Below are 20,066 nucleotides of genomic sequence, written 5' to 3'. Positions count from 1 at the left end.
TCAAGGGGTTTTTTTGAAGTGGTTTTGCAGTTATTGGGCTGGTGTCTTATTTTGTTGTAAATTATCACGTACAGCTTCACTTCTGACTTGTAAAAGTCTACAATTTCTGTAAACAGCTCGTTTCAATTTGCTTTTTTCACTCAATTCTGTTAAAAAGGCAAGAAAAAGCCATTTTAATCCTGGCACCAGGAAGCTAAACCAGAAAGAGTGACAGTAAGGACAGAAAGGGCGTGAAAAATCACAATATGATTTTTTTATTATTGTTATTTTTTAAGCCCAGGGATGAAGAATGCCACATCTATGATAGAGAAGACTGGATGGGCTCTTCTTGGAGAAACCACTGATGGGATTATTCCCTGTTTCTATACCCAGTTTTCTTTCAAAGGCCGCAGGGGATTGGTATTAAATCTTACACCTTTTGAACATGGTAACGTAGGCTCACAGGAAGGATGCTTACTGTATGGTCAGCAGACACTTTAACCCTCAATTCTTTTTTAGGACACATAATACTATCTCTTTATTTCCCTAAACAATTAATTGCTCATTAGGGTTTGATATCCTGTGGGAACTTCCCAGCAGTTTGCCCACCTGTGTGGGAATGAAGTAGAGGGAAGGCTTCAAAACCCTCTCTAGACATAACCAGTGGCCATGCACAGTTCCTGCAACATCCCAGGAGTTTTTCTTCCTTTTTTTTTTCATCTCCTCTCCTTTCCCCACCTGTCATTCTGGGGTGACCACTGTCTCCTTCATGTTAGTTCAGGCCAGAAAGGATCCGTTTGCTCATCACAGGTCCCTCCGCATACAAATGGACCTGGTAGTGTGGGCAAACAAAATGGAGCAGGTCTCATGGGAAGCCCCCCACCCCTGACCTGAGGGCTGAGGAGACGGAGGAACCAGCAGCACACGCGGCCAGCAGCTGATGAGCCGGCTCGGCCTCTGCACCTCAGCAGCAGAAAGCAGAGCGTCTGGGTTTCTGCCAGCCTGACTTCTCCCCACTTGCGTCTCTGGGTACGTTTCCCTTGTCACAGCTCAATTCCTGGATGCAGGCTGAGGAAGCTGCTTTAGTGCAGAGCAGATGTCAATCTGGTGAAACTGCTTTTTTTTTTTTTCCCCCCCTCTCCAGAAAAAGAACTGAAGAGAAAGGCCATCACCCGTGACATGACGCAGGCATGAAGAAGGTAAATTCCCAGTGACACCAAGCGTGTGCCCTTCCCTCCTGGGACTGACCAACAGGCAACGTGGGCAACTGCATGTCCCTGACGAAAGCCTGCCTGCTGTGCAGATTACTTCCTCTGCTGGAGGATAAGGATCTTTTAATAACCTCATGGTGAGATCACAATCATGCGATTTTCAGGGCATCCCCTACAACTGCTCTAAGAACTCCTCTCGGTGAGGAATCCCAGGTCAGTACTGGTCTTAATGTCAGGAATTTACTCACAATTTCACTTCTCCTATTTTGTTTGCTTGAGAAAAGACTGTGTCAAAGCCCCCCCAGAGTAAACCTACTGACTTCAACACACAAACTTTCCCTGCGTGCCTCCCAAAATGCCAGCTCAGTAGCTTGAGAGCTGAGAGGCGTGTTTGTGGGGAGATCCCAAGTATCTTGGTTTGGCATTGCCGGGCAAAGCAGAACAGCAGAGGAGCTGTCAGGGTCCCTCCCTGATGTAAGAGGAGGGACATTACTGGGAAGCGGGCAGTTGAGTCAGGTTCACCCTTAACTCACCAATGCTTCTGTCTAGGTGACTCTGGCTTCCTACAGCGAAGGGGAGAAACATTCCCGGTGGTTTAGGTCAGCAAAAGAGCAGAACAACAGAGCTGAGAGCTGGGAAATGTAGCTCCTTCGGTGCTTCACGCTGTCTTGTCCTGTGGCGGGATGCAGGGAAAGAGAAGGACAGGTCAGCAGATTGCAAGGGACCTACAATACCTGGATTTGAACTGTGATGCTTTTGCTTGTATGCAAAACCTTCTTCAGTGCTCAGCCTGAAGCTGGGCTTCAGTAACGTCAGTTTGCCTACCTGAAACCGCTCGTGCCGTTTGCTCAGCCCCGTGTGAGCCGATCCCCGAAGCGGTGCGGGGGGCTCTTGCATAGCCATGGGCAGAGCTGGCTGCAGCTGCGTGGACTCTCCACCTGCTGAGAAAGTGATGTTTCAAAGTCTGTTTTCAACTCAATTCACTTAAAGCAAAATTAGTGGAAAATACAGGAAGGCTTTGAATTCAGGATGTAAAAACATCTTGTGCTGTGTTTTTCTCAGAACGAATTACACCTTGCTGAGGTGCAGTAGAGCCTTATGAGTTCTGCTTTCTAAGATCATACAGCCTGTGCGTGCTGGCCAGGCACCATCTCCTGTGAGGCACTGGGATCCTTTCTGCCTTGGGACGCCCGTGTGACTTAGTTGAAGGAGAGACTGTACGAAGTCCAATTTTACACACAGGACAAAGATGTGAAATACAGGAACTAAATTCCCATGAGATATTTCATTGCTGAATGAGTTGCAATTTAATGTCAGACCAATTCAAGATTACATGTTTCAATTCAGTTCAGCAAATTCAATGTTTCAGTTCAAGTGGAACCAACCGGAACTGAAATCTTTCTTTCTGAGCTAACTTGCTGTGGAATTTATTAGGAACAGTGTTTTCTTTTGAGAAGTCACTTTGATGAACAACTGCCATCTAGCTCTAGTACTGTGACCTGGGCAACAAATTTTAATCACTCTTCTTGCAGTGGAGGTCAGCAGAGTAACCTAGGTTCTAACATAAGTTACCAGGTATTTTCAGCCTTATTTTTTTTTTTAATAGTTAATTTAACTTTAGGGTAACAAATGTGTTCTTGTGAGCAAACAGCACAGTGTGGCTTTCTTGGGCATAGACTGGGCCTGGCACTGTTGAGAAGCGTGCTATGTTTGTTCATGCAGGATCACGTTTTTGTAAAAGATAGCTCATGAGGTGCACACGTTAAAGGGAATATGTCAAAGAGACAGAATCACTAAGGCATGAAAGGACTGCAAATATACACAATCAAATTAAGCAAAGCTTTAATAAATGTTTTGAGAACTCCCTAGGTATAAAACATGACCGTACAAGAAGACTCAGTGTTATGAAGGCATAGTAAATTGTTTATTTTAAAATAATTCTCATTCTTTTTTAAGGAAAACTATTTGCTTTAATTGGCTCTGACAACATAGAACGTGGCGTGAACCAAAACTTTGAAGTTAAAGCTTGGGAGTATGTGCAGAAAACAAACTGCAAACCACCTGCCTGCCTCCTTTCTCTTGTTGTCTTTGGCTTCAGCCACCATGGATCTGGGGATGGATTCACTGAGGTTTTACAGCCTCTTCCCCTCGCTTTTAGTAGCAGTGCAAGTACAGAGCAAATCTAGGTGATCGTGCCTATCTCTGCATACCCACCGCTCCCACAGACAGCACTGTGATTATGTTTAAAGGCTTTACACCCACCATTTCTAAGTATTCTGCCTGTACCTGAGAGAAGTATTTCATCTCTAGTCCTTCTTGGCGGAAGTGGTTAAAAGATAAAACTCTCAAAGGCAGCGTACCTGCTTGGATAATTGATGAACAAAAGGAAAACAGAGCAATAAATAGAGTCACAGAGATGTGAACTGCACCTGCCTACTGAGATAAGTCAAAAGCGAGTGTGCCTAAAAGCCGGTGATGTGTGCTTAGAGAGTGCTAAGGAAAGTGTCGGTCACCTTCTGTGAAGTCAGATAAAAATGCTGATAGTCTTCAAGCCTCAGCATCCTATACATGAAATACCCCAGGATGGGATCAGAACCACAGTGGCACTGGCGTACTGAGAGGGAAACATTGAGGTTTTTAATTGACAGCGGGGCTGACGCAATGTCTAAGGAAGGCCTGAAACTCTGGATGGGTGTTTACATAGGATCTGAGACCACCCATGGGATCCTTCACTTCAGATATATTCAGTTTGGGCTTGAGAGAGCTAGGGAGTGAAACATGTGGCTTCATGTTGAAGTAGTTGACGTTAAAACTACCAATCGCTTGCTGCCTTGCCTATAGGATCAGACTCTTACATGTACTCAAATTCTACTGAAGTTCTCTTTTGGCTGCGGTTAGCCATTACACCATCGTAAAATAATTTGAATAGAAACATTCCACCGTAATGTTGGGGTTTTTAACAATACTGTGCTGGGGGAAACAAATTGGCTCTCCCCAGCAGTGAAAAGTTCTTACTCTTCCCAAGAGCCACGGACTACCAAATACTCACGGCTTGTAGTGTTTTAATGCTTAGGAAAGGCATCATTCCCAAAATGACTTCTGCTTGGATGCTGGCTGAAGCTACTTGCAGTGAGCTGGATTCTGCCTCCGAAGTTTGTACGAGCAGCAGGGCTGAAGTGCTGGTGTTGATGTAACTGATCAACTCATTTAACACAACTTAACTGCTCCTTGTAATACGTATCCCATATAATAGTCAAATAATTAAGACATGGATCAGATTACCCTGAAAAGGACAGTGATTCATGAGAGCCAGACAGTAGCTGCCTGGCACTTTATAATAGCTATTTAACTACACAGTTACTTGTCTGATACAGAGTAAACAGATTATCTCTAAATTGGCCTAAATGGAACACAGGTAGCATAGGTTTTCCTTTATTTCAATTTGCTGAAGCAGAATAGTGCCTCTTTATGTGTTTCCCAGCCACATAAACATTGCCTGAGTTGTGTTCTCTCTCTCCCATGAGACTGGTCTTTCTGGATGGTTTTGGAAGTTTCCTGCTCAGTGAACTGGCTCATTTGGGTCCATCCTGAGCTGCTTCACCTTCCTCCAGCACTGCGCAGGTGACCGGCGTGTGTAACTGCAGGATAAGTGCCAGGTGCTTTTGAACCAGTTAGGGATTGTAAGCTCTATCTGGGATTCATCCTGTGATGCTTTATTTTTTCATCAGTCTCAGCTGCAGTAACAGCATTGACACATTGTAAGAAGAAGATGCAGAGGACAAGATGCCAAAGCAAATACTTTTGAGTCATCTTGGAAGGACAGCAAGTTCATGAGGAGCTGGTGATGTTTCTACCTGTTAGAGGAGTTTGTTCCAAGAGCAGGGGTCCACCTTTGACAGCAACAAAACAAAAGCCACTGATTTGTATTGAAGCCGATCAATTTAGGAACAGGACTGGATGAAGTGACTCCCTGTCAAGGCAGCGACCAGAGCTGACAGTGCTGCAGGTCCTCCCGGGGCTATGTCCTGAGGTTTGAAACTTCTGCAGTAACCGCAGAAGCGCAAAAATCTTTTGAGGAAGATGATGCATGCTGATACTCAGCAGATGGTAACACAAAACCACCCAAAAGCAGAAAGCGGGGGGAAAGTCCACTTACTCACTTGAGCTGCTGATAATCTAGAAAGGATGCTGCAAGCGTGTGGGAGAAGGGCATGGGGATGCTCAGCACTAGCAATCCTGCACACTGAGATTTTTCATGTGGTAGTTGAACACCTTCCCCAGAAAGGGTCTGGCGGAGGAGATGGGAATTGTCCTGTTTCCTACAGCACTGGGTTCTGGTGGATGCTCTGGCAGGTGAAGCAGGATCTGCCGTGGAGAGGAGAGATAACAAGAAAGGAGACTCTTTCCTCTTGCCCCTTCACCACAATTTCTCACGTGTCAGTGCAAAAGCAGAACCCACTTCATTTCACTGAGTCTCATTAAAAAGTGCTCGTCCGCAGCCCTTGGCTGCATGTGCTGAGGAAGCACCTGAACACCCCGAGTGTCTGAAGGCAGCGTGGCACACAGCACAACGTCCCTGTATTAGTGAAAGCACACAGAGGAGGAGGAGGGTCTGGTAAATGTCAGTGACGCCAGGGTGTGTCACAAGCTTCTCACAGAGGTGCAGGAAGTATAAAAGACAGAGTTTCCCAAAAAGGGTCTCTGGCAGGAGCTGCGGTGCGTTGAGGCTGCGCTGGAGCATACGATGCTCTTGCTAACCTTGTGACTTCACCTCTGTTTGAAACAAGACCATGGATGGTGGTGAGTACCTGTTCTGCAGCCTCTGGCTTTGTCTTCAGCTTTATTAATAATGCCAAATTCATGCCCTATGACACATAGATGAAGCACTTTTAACAGACTATTTAAACAATATAAAAGACTTTCATCTTCCTCATATATTTTTTTAATAGTAAAGTTCTTTTTTACAACTCTACTTCAGAAACACACACATGAAAAAATAGGCTTGGAGGCAATTTCAGGGAGCTATTTTGTCCCAAAGCAAATGAGCTCTTCTCACATAATTTGTACCTTTTCTTCTATGTTCTTAATAAAACATTAAAAAAAAAAAAAAAAAGAGAATGCTATCTCCTTGGCAATATTTTAATTCAGTGAATAAATCAAGGAATTAGGAGCAAGTACATCTAAGTTTATTGTTGGCTAAGTCTGTCCAGTCTTTTGCAAATTGTTTCTATTAATGAATATCTTTACTGCAGCAATAAAACTTTGCTGCAAAAATTATGGGTTTGCGCTTGCTCCAAGCTGGAACAGCGCTGAGTAAGTGCATTTGTTATGGGTCTGTATTACCACAGATTACCCCATCACAAAGCACGCAGAGACGAGCAAGTAAGCAAGAGAAGCCTCTTTTCTTTGGTACATGACATCCCATTAGCCCAGGAGGCACAAGACAGTCTGCTTCTATTTCCCGCTGAAAGTTTCAAATTTTCTTTTGCTATTTATTATTGTTCTTTCACTCCAGTGCTCTGCAGTCACCAACCTCCAGAAGCTTGAGCAGGTGGGCGGCTCTAGGAGGGGAATAGCACTGTGGGTTGGAGATGTAGCAGATAAGATGCAGGCTCTTCTTTTCTCTAAGACTATGATGTATTCCTTTTTTGCTTGTTTTTATTTTTTTTATTGCTCAAGTATTTGCAAACACTAATCCCAGTGTGACTAGGGAGTGCAGGGAAGAGGAATAAATGCAATAGCCTAGGTCAGTAAGTTAGTTTATAACCAGATTAACCAAACTGGGTTTATAATACAACCGCTACCTCTCTGTGCCAGAGAGCTCGGTCAGAGCTGCAAGAAGGATGGTGAGAGGGATGAGACAGTAGCTATGGAGTTCATCCCAGTAAAGCCCTGTTCCAGGTGTAATGAATTAAGCCTTGTAACAGGATGAAATGGGAGGTGTCACTGCCTTTTCTCTGTGACATTTTCAAATCAGAGCTTTAAATTAACTGGGATGTGAGAAGGTTCCCTGTGCCTCCCCACACTGCAGCAGGCAGTATGCAGGGAGGTGTAAATGTCCTGTGCGAAGTGCTGCAGACAGAGCTAGAGACAGCCTGTGAATACACCAAGATTTGAGCACCCAATTCCCTACAGGTGCCTTAGACTGTAGCACAGGAATGGGGACTATTGCCCTCTCCTTTTTTGAAGAAATTAAGATGCAAAATCTTAAAGTGGCTCATGCAAAATCACACAGCTAGTGTGGTACAGCTGGGAAAATAACCACTTCTTTTTGTCTCTTTGTCCGCTGTTTCAGCCCCTAAACTAGTCCTCATTTTCCAGGCAGGGATTTCTCCTCTTGAAAGGTCTGCAGCTATTTCTGGATTAAGCAGAGGGGTGTTCCACATAGAGTGCAGCTGGTGCTGAACCCTGTGCTGCCTTGGGAAGGGGGAGCTCAGGGTCTCCCAGCCTCTGAAGTGACACTGGGGAGAAGCAGCTGGGGGATGCAGAATGCTCCAGCGGTGCACACTGGAGGTACTGGGTCCCATGGGACCCAGCAGGCAGAAGCAGGGAAGGGGCAGAGGGAACTCTTCTCAGGGATGACTCCTCACAGCTGCTGGCAATCAGTGGCTTAGGAAATCCATGAATTTTGGAATCCCTGCATCCAAACCAACACATCATAATCCAGTGGGGCCTGCTCACCACACATCACTCTTCTCTCATTTAAACTTTTGGCTCTGCAACATCATGTGGGTGCTTTGTGGTTTCTTGTTTTAAGGGGTTCAGTATTTGGGGGGGGTTGTCCTACTATTGTATTTCAGAGGAATATTCCAAAAGAAGTATTTCACAGCACTGGAAGATGCACAGCATTATTCCTTGCCTTTTTTTTTTTTTTTTTTTTTTTTTTTTAACAGTTATATAGGAAACATGATTGGCTCACTTAAATTCATTCTTAACTTGCTCACCTCTGCTTATCTTGTCTTTTGATTCACAATTTCCCAAAAGGGGTGCAGGCAGATAATTAACTTTCTTCTGTAACAGATCTAGGAACACATGAAATAAAAATATGACTTATGTTTCACTGGGTCTATTCACTCCTGAAATGATGGTATCTTTCCTCTGCTAGTTGTGAGAAGTAGAGGGGAAAGGTGGGGGGAGAACAGGGACTGAACTGTTAACTGCCAATAGTCATTGTATCATTTAAGTATGATTAATATTTCTCAGAAATACCCAGTTCTTTCCCCAAAAGTCTACTATACAGATGGTGAAGAGGCACCAGAAACCGGTACATGTTTAAAGATATAAACAGTACGTTACTCGCTGCCTACATACGTGCTAAGGTGCTCAAGACTGAAACTTTTGCTTTGCAATTCTGGCCAACAGAAAAACATTCTTTCACCACGAGGGTTTAGCCAGAGCAGGTTTGCTCAGCTTTGCCAATACTCCCTAAAGCATTCCCAACTCTTGGTTTTCACTTCATGCATTCCTCAGCACCAGCAGAGGTGAGCAGCTGCTCCTCCACACTGGCCCTGCTTAGAGCCTGACCTGCTTGGGTAGGAGCTGACCTAGTGCTTCATTCTGCAGGATTTTATTTGTCCAGTCAGTTTTAACCATCCTACATGGCTGTGTTTCTTCTCCTCTTTCCTCCTCTGGGTGGATTTTCTGCTACCAAATATTTCTTACTGTCAGAAGCTTTTCTGGGCATACCTGGGGGGGATTCACTGCTACTACAGCTTCTTTTATGTTGCTTAAGATTGGTTGCTGATGCTGAGGGAGATTCAGATAAATTGGATGGGGTTCATCTGTCCAAACTCACCCAGCCTTCTGCCATAACATGGCATGAACTGCACCCCAGATGCCTACCTCATGGCAGTTGAGCCATACCTTAAAAACACCCATTTCTTTCCCTTTACTATCAAGGCAGCCTAAACAACTAGCCACATGTCAAGGGCTATAGTTCAGTGGGATGAATCCCACCTCTTGCGTTTACTCTATGGAGGAGGATTTTCAAAACTGATGGGTCACTGTCCCCTCTCCCCCACGCCCTGCCACCAACAGCAGAGAGCAGACCCCTTCCCTCTTGCATTTGCATGGAGCAAGTCTCCTTTCCACCTTCTCCCAGGTCCTGCAGGACAGGAGCATGCTTTTGAGAACTGCAGCAAACCACTGCATCACCAGCTGAGGGACATGGGGGCTGACATGGGGCTTTATAACACATCTGACTCATTTGCTGTAATGGGGTTTTGTTGTCTTTTTATAAAATGAGGTTTCTATTTCAACTGTTTGTGGGGACTTTTGAGAGGGTTTTTTTCTTAATATTTTGAGGAACAAAACTTTAGGAAAATACCCACAGCAGAGAACTGCCAGAGGAAAAAAAAAAAAAAAAAAGAAAGAAAAAGTCAAGAAAGCTACCTAAAATTGCCTATTGAACTCCAGAGTATGTCTCATTTCGTCTCTGCAACTCATTTGCTGCTTCTCCCTCTCCGCCACTGCCCTGGACCCCTAAGAGCACTGCAGGGAGAAGGGAGTCTCATCCAGTCTGTCTGAAACTGGTGACACAGGGACTCGCTCAACAAACTCACGCAGGAGGACCACAAGTCTGCGTTGCCTCTCTGGTTATGCCTTTGCAAATGCGTAAGCTGAGGTGGGGGGACAGAATGAGGAGAAGAAACAGCGCAAGCTTTTTTTATATTGAAAAATCATTTGACATTTAAGACACTTGAAACAGCAACCGAGGGAAGAAAAAAAAAAAATAGCGTGAAGATCTTCAAAGGAATGATACTTAGCTGAACTGTTTCAGGATCATTAGTTGAGTCACTTTATCAGTTCTATTTCGTTAGTCACTTCACAGTGTGTTAAGAAAAAAAAAAAAAGAAAAAACCAGCAACTCACCAGGGCTGCAAGCTCATGACTTTTCAGATTAAGTAAAGGCTGGGCTGGTCCTGGGGCTTGAAGGGGAGATGCAAAAAAAGCAGAGGAAGATGGTACCGCTCTTAGGGGGCAATTGTCCTGGGCTGGCCAGCTGGTGCATCAGCCTGGCACTAGGCGGCACCGCGTCCTTTGCATGAGGCAACAGAAAACTGCAAACCAAGCAATGCACTGACAGAGTCAGATTTCGGTTGGTGCCCTTCCCCTGTGGGCTGAGAGTGGCTCTTCTCCTCTGCCTCCTTTTTATACAGCTTCTAGGAAGTTAATTGCCTTTGAGGCCTCAGCCCCTGCCCAATGTTCTTGAGATGGGCCAGCAGAGGTAATTATTACCCAGGCACAGGCAGACATAAGCACCAACTCCAGGAGTCCCCTGGAAACCAGGCTATTAAGAAGGTGGAACTGAAGACTAAAGACTCCAATGGCTGGGCTTTTTTTGCAGAAGTCAGGGACCCCATGCCTGTGTCCCAGGCAGGGAGGGCAATTACAGTCTAGGCTTGCTTAAATTCACCCAGCAGGTGAATTTAAAAAACACAACATTATACCAGCTACTAGGAAGAAAATTAACTCTATCCCAGCCAAAACCAGGACACAGGTTTAAGTGGTTGGGCTTGCAGTGTATTTCCTGTGTATAATATGCAAAAAAGTTAGATTAGCAGTTTGAAGGGTGAGATGGCTACACCATATAGTCACCAAACCTCTTCCTGCAGTCTGGGACTGATCAAAGTGAAAGTCATCAGACACACCAAAAATACAGACAGAACTTAGTCCCCCTTAATCCTCAAGCCCAACCTTGGCATACTCCATTCCTGACTGTAAACTGCACTATTACACCTTTCAGAGTCCCCCCAGGAGGATTCAGAGGTGAGGGGTGTATGAACATAAATAAGCACCCAGCTGCATAAGTGTAAAAGATGAAAATATGGGAGAAAGGCAAGGCACAAACTTCTACAAGACATAGTGGGAAGCTCACATACAGCTCTGGGGATCAGAAGTATGAGGGTTTTTTCACATGTCGCTGAGGATCTCTCACCCACTCATACATAAACAAGCTTCTCCAATCACAGATACCAAAAGTAACTATTTCTGTTATTAATGATGCTATTGCACGTGACAAAGTGGGGATACTGGTGCAACAGTTGCAATTACCTGAAGTAGTGGAAGTTCACCATCCTGGTCCAGTGCAAGACCTGAACAGGAGAGCGGCAGAGAAGGGAAGGGTGCAAAGGGGCTCTGCAAAGAAACAGAACAGAGCTGCGTACAATAAACTGCTAAGCACAAGATGGGCAAAGGAATCAGCCAAATTTATGAACAAACAGGCTTATCCACAGGGAGAAAGCCATACTCTCTGAAAGAAACAGGCAGCTGGAGCCAAAGGCATCTCCTGCCTCTGCCCGAGCCTTGCTCAGTGACCCTGGACCAGATAATCATCAGGGAAGTGAGGGGCTGCAGCGCAGGGAACTAGCCAATGCCTAGAGAGACATCCTAGGATGAGCAGCATGACAGGGATGCTGATGCCAACTCTCCCTCAAGGAAGGACAAATCTTCTGCTTGCGCCAGAAGAGACAGAGGTGAGGGCTTTCTCACAGTTGCCACATCACCTTCTAGCTTGAGCAACTTTCAGTCGTAACTGCCCAAGGTAGATGCTGGTACAAGCTTTAAATAGAGCAAAGAGAAAGCTTTCACTGACTTCTATGCCTCTGCTAACCACAGCAGGAAGAGCTGTTTGTCTGAGATTGCTCTCACCATTATCACATCTGGCTCTGAATTTTTCCTCCCAGCTGTCAGCATCCTGTATCTCCACATCCAAAGGCAGCAGAAGCCAACTCTGATATTTAGAGACAAGCAATAAATTTCAGCCAGCTTCAGTCATGTACATCCTGCAGGGAGCAGAGCTTTCCTGTTCTGCAGTCCAGTCACCGCACTGTCAGGGAACAGCTGGGCCAAATTTATTGCACTCACAGCTGTATGTTTTTACATGGGTTGAGTATGCTACGCCCTCACAGCTCAGAACAAGGCACAGGAGACAGGCTGCTGACTGTCTAGGAAAAAAAAAGTATAAAATAAAAATAGGTACACTGTGCATGAGTTAACTGTCCTTAGCTATCAGCCTTTACAGATGAACCTGGAGGGGCCAGACTCCCAAGACTTAAATCTGTGCTCTGACAGTAACTTGTTATGTGACCCTGGGTTATCCTGTTAGCATCTTCATCAGCTTTTAGTTTACCCAGCTGTGGGGAGTTTTGCAGGGTTGCGAATGCCATGGTCAAGTATGCTACCACTGCTTTTTCAAAGTGAGCATCATGTGGAAATCCCCACTCAACTATGAACACTAACACAGTGTCTCCTTCTTCTATAGGCAAGCAGTTAAAGGTCACCCTTGTTTTCAGCCTTCCTCTAATTTTTCAGGTAAGACATTAAAAACATTGTTGAAATCCAGCTGCATTTGTGTTGTGGGTAAAGAGAGATCTCGAAAACTCTGACAGGCAAAAAGCAGCCACCCACAGCCCTGCAGAGATGCATGGGGACATGGCTGCTCACACTAAGGATCCAGCCTGCGCGGAGGTGGGCGGTGAGACAGCAGAGCAGGGCTAGAGGCCAGAGGAAAAACAAACAGGAGGAGCGAAGACAAAGAGAGAACCAAAACAATGACACACACTACGATTTTAAGATGGCCTGGACTGTTAAAACCCAGTCCCCTTCTAGCACCAAAATGAGCATTTTCAGGAAAGACAAGAGCATCCTACGCTGAGTGCTTGCGAAGAGCCAGCTTGTTGCAAATACCTGGTCAGAGTGCTGGGCTTTAACTGAGGTCAGTGTTGAAGAGCTGGCGTGCCCAAGGAGGAAGGGCTCAGCATCTTCCTCTGCCTGTTCCTCCTAAGAGTAAACCTGAAGCAGGAAGGAGAACCCAAAGCACCGAGCTGTGCTGTGACCAGCTCCTGAACCGTGGACCCGGCCCCGGTGCTCCCACAACCACAGGAGCAGCCTCCACCACACCATGACCCCCAGCTCGGGCTCCGAGAGGCTCAGCAGAGCAGGGAGAGTTTTGCAAGCCCGTTTCTTTTCCCTTTCACTTCTGGTGGCATGCCTCCAGAGAGCAGGCAGGATGTGGTGAAAGCCAAGCCTGCCTGAGATGGAGAGCGAGCTAAGATATTCGGTGATAACAGGTAGAGGTATCCAGGGGAAACCTTTCATCTCTGTGCAATGAAGAGAAGGTACTGGAGACTAATAAGTCACAAAAAAAGCAGGGCAGAGATACCACAAGCTCACTCTGCCCTGTAGGTTATGACAGTGTAGGAAGATGAAACGAGAATAATCAGAACTTAAATCAGGGGCAGGGGCCTGAATGAGACACCAGCAACGTGTCCGTGCCAGCACGGTAACAGTTTCCTGCTTCGCTCACTGCATTTCCTCACGGTCTCATTGACACCTCTATTAATTTAGCAGAAAAAAACAGCCCAGGGAGGCTCCGGCTTTGTCTTCCCACGGAGCCCTTTGCTCGCAGCCCTGCTCAGCAGGCTCAGCCCTGGCTGGGGGGGGGGGGCACAGGGCGGCAGCGGGACCAGAAAGCGCGGGAGGACACCGGCACTTGCCATGCCAGGTTGCTGCTGGTTACAAAGACAACCGCTGCAGTCCTCTTCTAGCACTGGCACAAGCAAGCAGGGGAGGTGAGCAACAGGGATATCTCAGATGGGAGAAGGGAGGGAATACTGAAGTTATAAAATGCCTAACGAGTACAGTCCGTCAAGAGGAAACGTTACCCCTGCTGAGAGAAGGAGAATGCTGAAGGATGTATTATTTTCCCCATTTTATCCGACAGCTGACTATGTACATACAGCTGTATGTGGGTCCTGAAACATTCTGGAAAGCAGCCACACGTTTGAGAGTTTGCAGGTGTTACTTCGGCTGAGCACTAAACTAAACATTTCTCACGGAATTCCCGCTTTGAGCCCCAAAAAACCCCACACCCTACTTATGGGAAATGTTTTCAGCCACGAGAGCTTGCCAACTCTGTTCATGATGTTGGCATGAGCCACCCCTTGGGAACTCCCTGGGACTTCTCTGCAGCTGGGTACTCCTGCCTGCTTCACAGCCCGAGATGGCCACAGAGGGGCACAGTACCTGTCCCAATACACTCTTCTTTTCTTCCCTGTTCTAGTTCTGCACCGGGAACAACGTCACCGATGACTATGACTCCAACACAACCATCGACTACACCATGTTCGAGACCCTGTGCGAGAAAGAAGAAGTCCGTAACTTCCGTGCTGCCTTCCTCCCAGCCATGTACTCCCTCATCTGCTTCACAGGACTGCTGGGGAATGGGCTGGTGATGCTCACCTACATCTACTTCAAAAGGCTCAAGACCATGACGGACATCTATTTGCTAAACCTGGCTCTGGCAGACATCCTTTTCCTGCTGACCCTCCCGTTTTGGGCCACAAGTGCAGCCATGCACTGGCTTTTTGGGGAGTTTGCCTGCAAAGCCGTCTATTGCATCTGCAAAATGAGTTTCTTCAGCGGGATGCTGCTCCTCCTGTCCATCAGCATCGACAGGTACTTTGCCATTGTTCAAGCTGCTTCAGCCCACCGCTTTCGTCCCCGCATGATATTCATTAGCAAGGTCACATGCATCCTCATTTGGCTCCTGGCCTTCATCCTCTCAATCCCCGAGCTGGTTCACAGCGGTGTAAATAACTCAGACAACCATCCCCGTTGTTCCATCATCGCTAACGACTTGCAGACCTTCAACACTGGCATCAAAGTGTCCCAGATGGTTTTTGGCTTCTTATTTCCCCTAGTTGTCATGTCCGTCTGCTACCTCATCATCATCAAAACATTACTCCAGGCCCGCAACTTCGAGAAGAATAAAGCCATCAAGGTCATCATCGCTGTGGTAATTGTCTTTGTTGTCTTCCAGCTGCCCTACAATGGTGTCATGCTGGCCAAGACCATCTCAGCCTTCAACCACACCAGCTCGTGTGAGGAGAGCAAGCAGCTTGACATGGCAGATGACGTGACCTACACTCTGGCCTGCTTCCGATGCTGCCTCAATCCTTTCCTCTATGCCTTCATCGGCGTCAAATTCCGCAACGACCTCTTCAAGCTTCTGAAGGAGCTGGGCTGCCTGAGCCAGGAGCGCCTCTGGCAGCTGTCCACCTGCCGTGAGAGCAAGAGGTTTTCCTTTGCCATGGAGACAGAGACAACTACCACCTTCTCCCCATGAGCCGAGCTCCAGGCAGACTTTGACCGAGCTGGAATTGTTTTGTACACTTCCTCTGTTCTGAATTACTGGTAGAGCGAGACCTGCCACTACTGTAGGAAAGACAGCTGTAAGAGGAAAACCCAGGAGCCTCCCCATATTTCAGGCAATGAGCCCTGCTAGCCAACACTCTCGTGGATGGAGAGACTTCAATAAAGCTGCGACTAATAGCAAAGTAAGGGAGAGGGAGACCAGTGAGTCTAGAACATATCACGTCATTTCACCTTTATTTTAGTCTTTCCTAGTCAAAATGAGTAATGCTCAAAATAGAACATTTTCCCTAAAAGCAACAAATACCAAGACAAACAGACATTTGTGCAACAGACTTGCTTGTTTTAGAGCTGAACTTCCAAGAGCATCATCCTTGCTTTGAATGTTGCTTTTACCAAGACTACATATTGCTCTTCCATACCTACAAAAATGATGCCCATTGCACTGATTCAGTCTTCAGGACAAAACAGCACCAGCAGCCTCAGGCTCCAAGCTTAATCCAATATAATACAAATTAACAGAAGCTGTGAAGTATGCTAGCACACAACTCTCTGCTCTGCCTTCCCCCACGAAAAGTCAGAAATTTCCGTAAGTAATACGAAATCCATACATATGATATACATAATTTCAATAACTTTGTATATAATTGTGGCAACTCATATGTTTGTTAGGAAAAGTACAAATTCTACTTCACTTCTGCCTATATCTGGTGTTTCACCTATAAAGAAGGAGCATCCTAAGGACTGCAAGTTATTCCGTCCCAACATTGACTTGAATTCTTTAGAAATGCTGCTCCACTCCGGAAATAAAGTCTCCTTTAGCTTCTAAAAGGGCATCTGCCTGCACAAGGCTGATGCAGGGTTAGCTAGCACAGTTTAGATTCAAACTTTTTGCAGAAAGACAAGTTAGTTACAAGTTCCAAATAACTGATGTCTTTCCAATCACCAAACATACAAACTTGAACTAAGAAACAGACACTTTGCACCAATTCAGCCAGGTGCTTAAAATACATTTTTATCACTCAGCCATCCAGCCTGGCCCAATGTCATCCTTACTCCTGACATGCTGAGGGACTGTTTTACTCATTCACTTGATATAAAGCATGTGTTTTAGTGGACTGGTGCCAGAATCCTCAGAATTTTAAAGATTCAAGCCCAGGGCAAATCCATATGCATTTCTTAAGACAAAACACCCATGGTCCAAACACTTCAGTCCACCAGTATCTGAAGCTTGCTCATACCTAGCTTTATTGGCTGCTGCAGACACAGTCTGCCAATTTTCACATACACGTGTGAGCCTTCTGTGCTATTGCTTGCCAACCTCAAGAGATAAACAAGAATGTGGGTTTTCTTCTCCCCTCTCGATCAACATGTCTTTCTAGAAGGACTTCAGCAGCTGGCTTTTAAGTCAGATATGTATTTCACTTATAAGCTATTGAAAATGTGTTTTGCATTCATACTGTCAGTGCTAATAAAGATGCCATTCACTGTGGTTTGATTTAAATGCAAAGGACAGTCACGTGCTGAAGATTACTGCCAGGGTCACGTACTTGAAAGGAACATGGCAGCTGAACAACAGATTATTGTCATGTAAAATAAGACCTTGAAAAGAAGCCCAGAATGTAATGCCAGTTGGTGCATTTACTAGAAGAGAGAAGATTCCTACCGACAGATGAATACCCTGGGAACTGCCGTCCTCAGACATCTGAATGTCAACTGGGGAAGAGCTGCTGCAATTGTTTGTGCATCTGTTACTGACTTGTATGCTCTAATCCCCATAGCGCGCAGGTCTCCCTAGAGCCAGATGTCAATGGCGAAAGGTCTTGGCCAGGTACTGCTCTTGGTGCTGGACAGGAGCAGGCTAACTCAGCAGAGGTACATAGCCTCACCCTCCAGAGCAGCAGCTGAACAGCTTTGTGGAAACTGTAAGGCATGTTCCAGTGGACATTCAGAGCCATGCAGAGCAAAACACACTTACTAAAAAGCCATTTATACTCTTTTCAATACCACACGTGGATCCATTAGGAGTGATACAGGGAACTCTCTGGATCATAGGTCAAAAAACATTGCTTTAGAGACATGACAATTAAAAATCAACCTTTCAAGGAAAGAATTCCATTAGATGGTTTTGAGACAGTGTTGCCAGTTATATAGCTAGCTGCTATCATAATGAAATAAATTCTTCTTCATTAACCACGTGGCTCTGGGGTATGGGATTTTGTCGAGAGCTGGGATTCAGGAAGAAAGCACATTCCGCTCCGCATTACCTGTCTATGCTGAAGTACAATCCTATGCAACCGTTTAACGCATTTTCTTTTATAATGCCCATGTAACATGTACAGAAGTGCTGCTTCTGTTATATGAAATGGGGGGTTACAACTGACACTGAATAGTTATTTGTTCTTGGTTTGTTCCTATAGTCCTTACTCAGGAAAGACACTCGGCTAACGAGAACTTTGCCAGAGCAAGGAACACCCATAATACAGGGTCTTTTTAGTTTTCTTCATCAGTAACAATATATTCTTAATGTATATTCATATATGTTAAAGCTGCTTTACACAGAAAAAGTTAAGTATGTACATGAATGTACCCTGAAAATACACTGCTTTAACTAAAACTTTTTATGCAAAATACATTCACCTAACTTATTCTAGCAAGGAAATTGCTTCACCAAAACATGTAATTGTACTTGTCTCCCATTTGATAAAAGCCATTCCCCTTCTACAAACTGAGAAGTCTTCAGGTCTTTATTGACTAGAGGTATTCTAAATATGAAAACATGCAGCTGCTTCCATACAAATGAAATACTAAAAGCATCATCTGGGACAGCTGCATCTGGTGCCTCCTCAACAAGACAGCAGTGACTTCAGACTGCATGGCTTTTTTAAAAAAAATAAATTTAACGGGCAAAACAAATTGGCCACTTATTTAGATGAATCATCTTAACATTGGCCTAAGATCCTAACTCAAGATTCCTCACTGAAGTGTGAAAACTGACTGTATTTTGCCATTTGTGGAAAATAAATTATAACAATTTTTTTAAAAGTACCTTTGTTTTTCCATTGCATTTCCTCCATAGGACATATCTTTTATGTATCATAATAGTTCATATCGTATCCTTCTGGTCCTGTCAAGAGCTGTTTGTTGATCAGCCTAGCTTCATGTCAGTACTGCCCTGCAGGAAAAAGAGCATGTAAAATAAACTAAAGTAGAAAAAAATTTGGTTTACTTCATCTGTTGAGGAATTATTCAGTAAACAAGTCATCAATAGATTAAGTAGCAGCCTTCACTTTAACCATTAACCCAACTGCCTTAACACTGCTCCACTACTGAATATACCTGATGGCTACTTATCAATGTTTATGTGAAAAGTCTTTATGTTGTAACATTTTATTGCTGACTTTTAAATTTTAAAAGTCAGTAATGAAATACCATATTACTGTGCAAATTGCACACAGAGGGAGGCAGTGACCACAGCTCTGGTGGCTAGAACACCTATATACAATGTAAGAGCAGTAATTGTCATGCTATTTTAGATGAGCTGCCTATCTAATCCAGCTCTGCAACTCAAACAGGCCAATGTAGCATGATTAACACGCACAGAACATTTCTTCCTGACCTCCCCAGTTAATTTATGCCTCAAGGCACACAGGGATGATCAATAGCCTTTACAAGCAGTGTCTTATAATTGCAACCATGGAATCAAAGAGGAAGGAACCTCAAAGAAAACCAGAATACATGAAGCTTGGTATTTGAGTGCCAAAACTAAGGACCATTTCTGCTTTCACTAAACAATGCATGTCTCATGTTTTCTCCCTAGAAAGAAAGTATTAGGCTAGTTTCAGCATCCGGCCCAGAAGTTCAAGCAGTGATACGGAGCATCTCAAGACCATAGCACCACAATACCATTCTAAATAATGACAGCCTAAACCCAAGGCTCCTTAAATAAACATTAGGTCTTGCTTACCACAACTACGTCAGATGTCTCAACTGCCCTGAGTCCAAGGGGCTCATTTGTGCAAGAGATGCAGCCTGCTGAAACAGGAACTCTGAACCAGATCATACAAAATATGAAACAGAACCCAGGATTTGCAGAAAGCCACCATGCTTTTAAAAATGGCCTGTACTTCTCAGAGGTGACTGTGAGCCAAGCTTTTGAACAGGAAAGTTCCTGAATTTTAAGAAAACAGAGGCTCCAACTTACAACCTTAATTTAAACCAGTAAAACTCAGCCCAAGCAACCACCCCACATCACACCTTAGGCCACAAATATCCCAGCCAAATTACACAGAACCTGTTACAGGAAAAAAAGGTGCATTTCTAGGACAGATTTAATCCATTTTAGTACCTTTTACCAGCAAGACAGAAAAAGAAGCTTCCTTTCACAGCACCCTGAGAGACTAGGGCCAATTTCCCTTTTAAATCTTCTTTAGAATGTCAATTAAAAAAACCTGGCCCTTGTTACAGAAAGGGGCCACCGGTGTGCAATAAACCACATCAAAAGCAGGAGAGACATCCACCACCTAGTCACAGTCATGCAGACTCCAGGTGGTTCCTGCAAGCCCTTCTCCAAGTCATTGTGGGAAACCTCTTCATCGCTCAGAAGCCCTGGACTCCTTATTGCTCCAAATAAAGTATCACCGCTCATCATTTCTCATTCCCTGCCAGTTCTTTTTCCATGCACGTGTGCTAGTGTGTATTTTTAAGTTACGGTTTAAAAGC

The 20,066-nt window shown here is 45.0% G+C and overlaps 1 protein-coding gene across 1 annotated transcript; it reads left to right on the top strand.

The window, feature by feature from the left end:
* The first annotated feature begins 5,980 nt into the window (after window positions 1–5,980).
* Window positions 5,981–15,318, top strand: CCR7 (chemokine (C-C motif) receptor 7). Its single transcript, XM_010585568.1, has 3 exons — window positions 5,981–5,990; window positions 12,454–12,503; window positions 14,254–15,318. The coding sequence occupies exons 1-3, from the start codon at window positions 5,981–5,983 to the stop codon at window positions 15,316–15,318; spliced, it is 1,125 nt and encodes a 374-aa protein (XP_010583870.1).
* The last annotated feature ends 4,748 nt before the right edge of the window (window positions 15,319–20,066 follow it).

The sequence above is a fragment of the Haliaeetus leucocephalus genome, unplaced genomic scaffold (genome assembly GCF_000737465.1).
Source record: "Haliaeetus leucocephalus isolate CR32 unplaced genomic scaffold, Haliaeetus_leucocephalus-4.0 Scaffold110, whole genome shotgun sequence".
NCBI classification, from domain to species: Eukaryota; Metazoa; Chordata; class Aves; order Accipitriformes; family Accipitridae; genus Haliaeetus; species Haliaeetus leucocephalus.
This window is presented reverse-complemented; position numbering and strand designations above follow the sequence as displayed.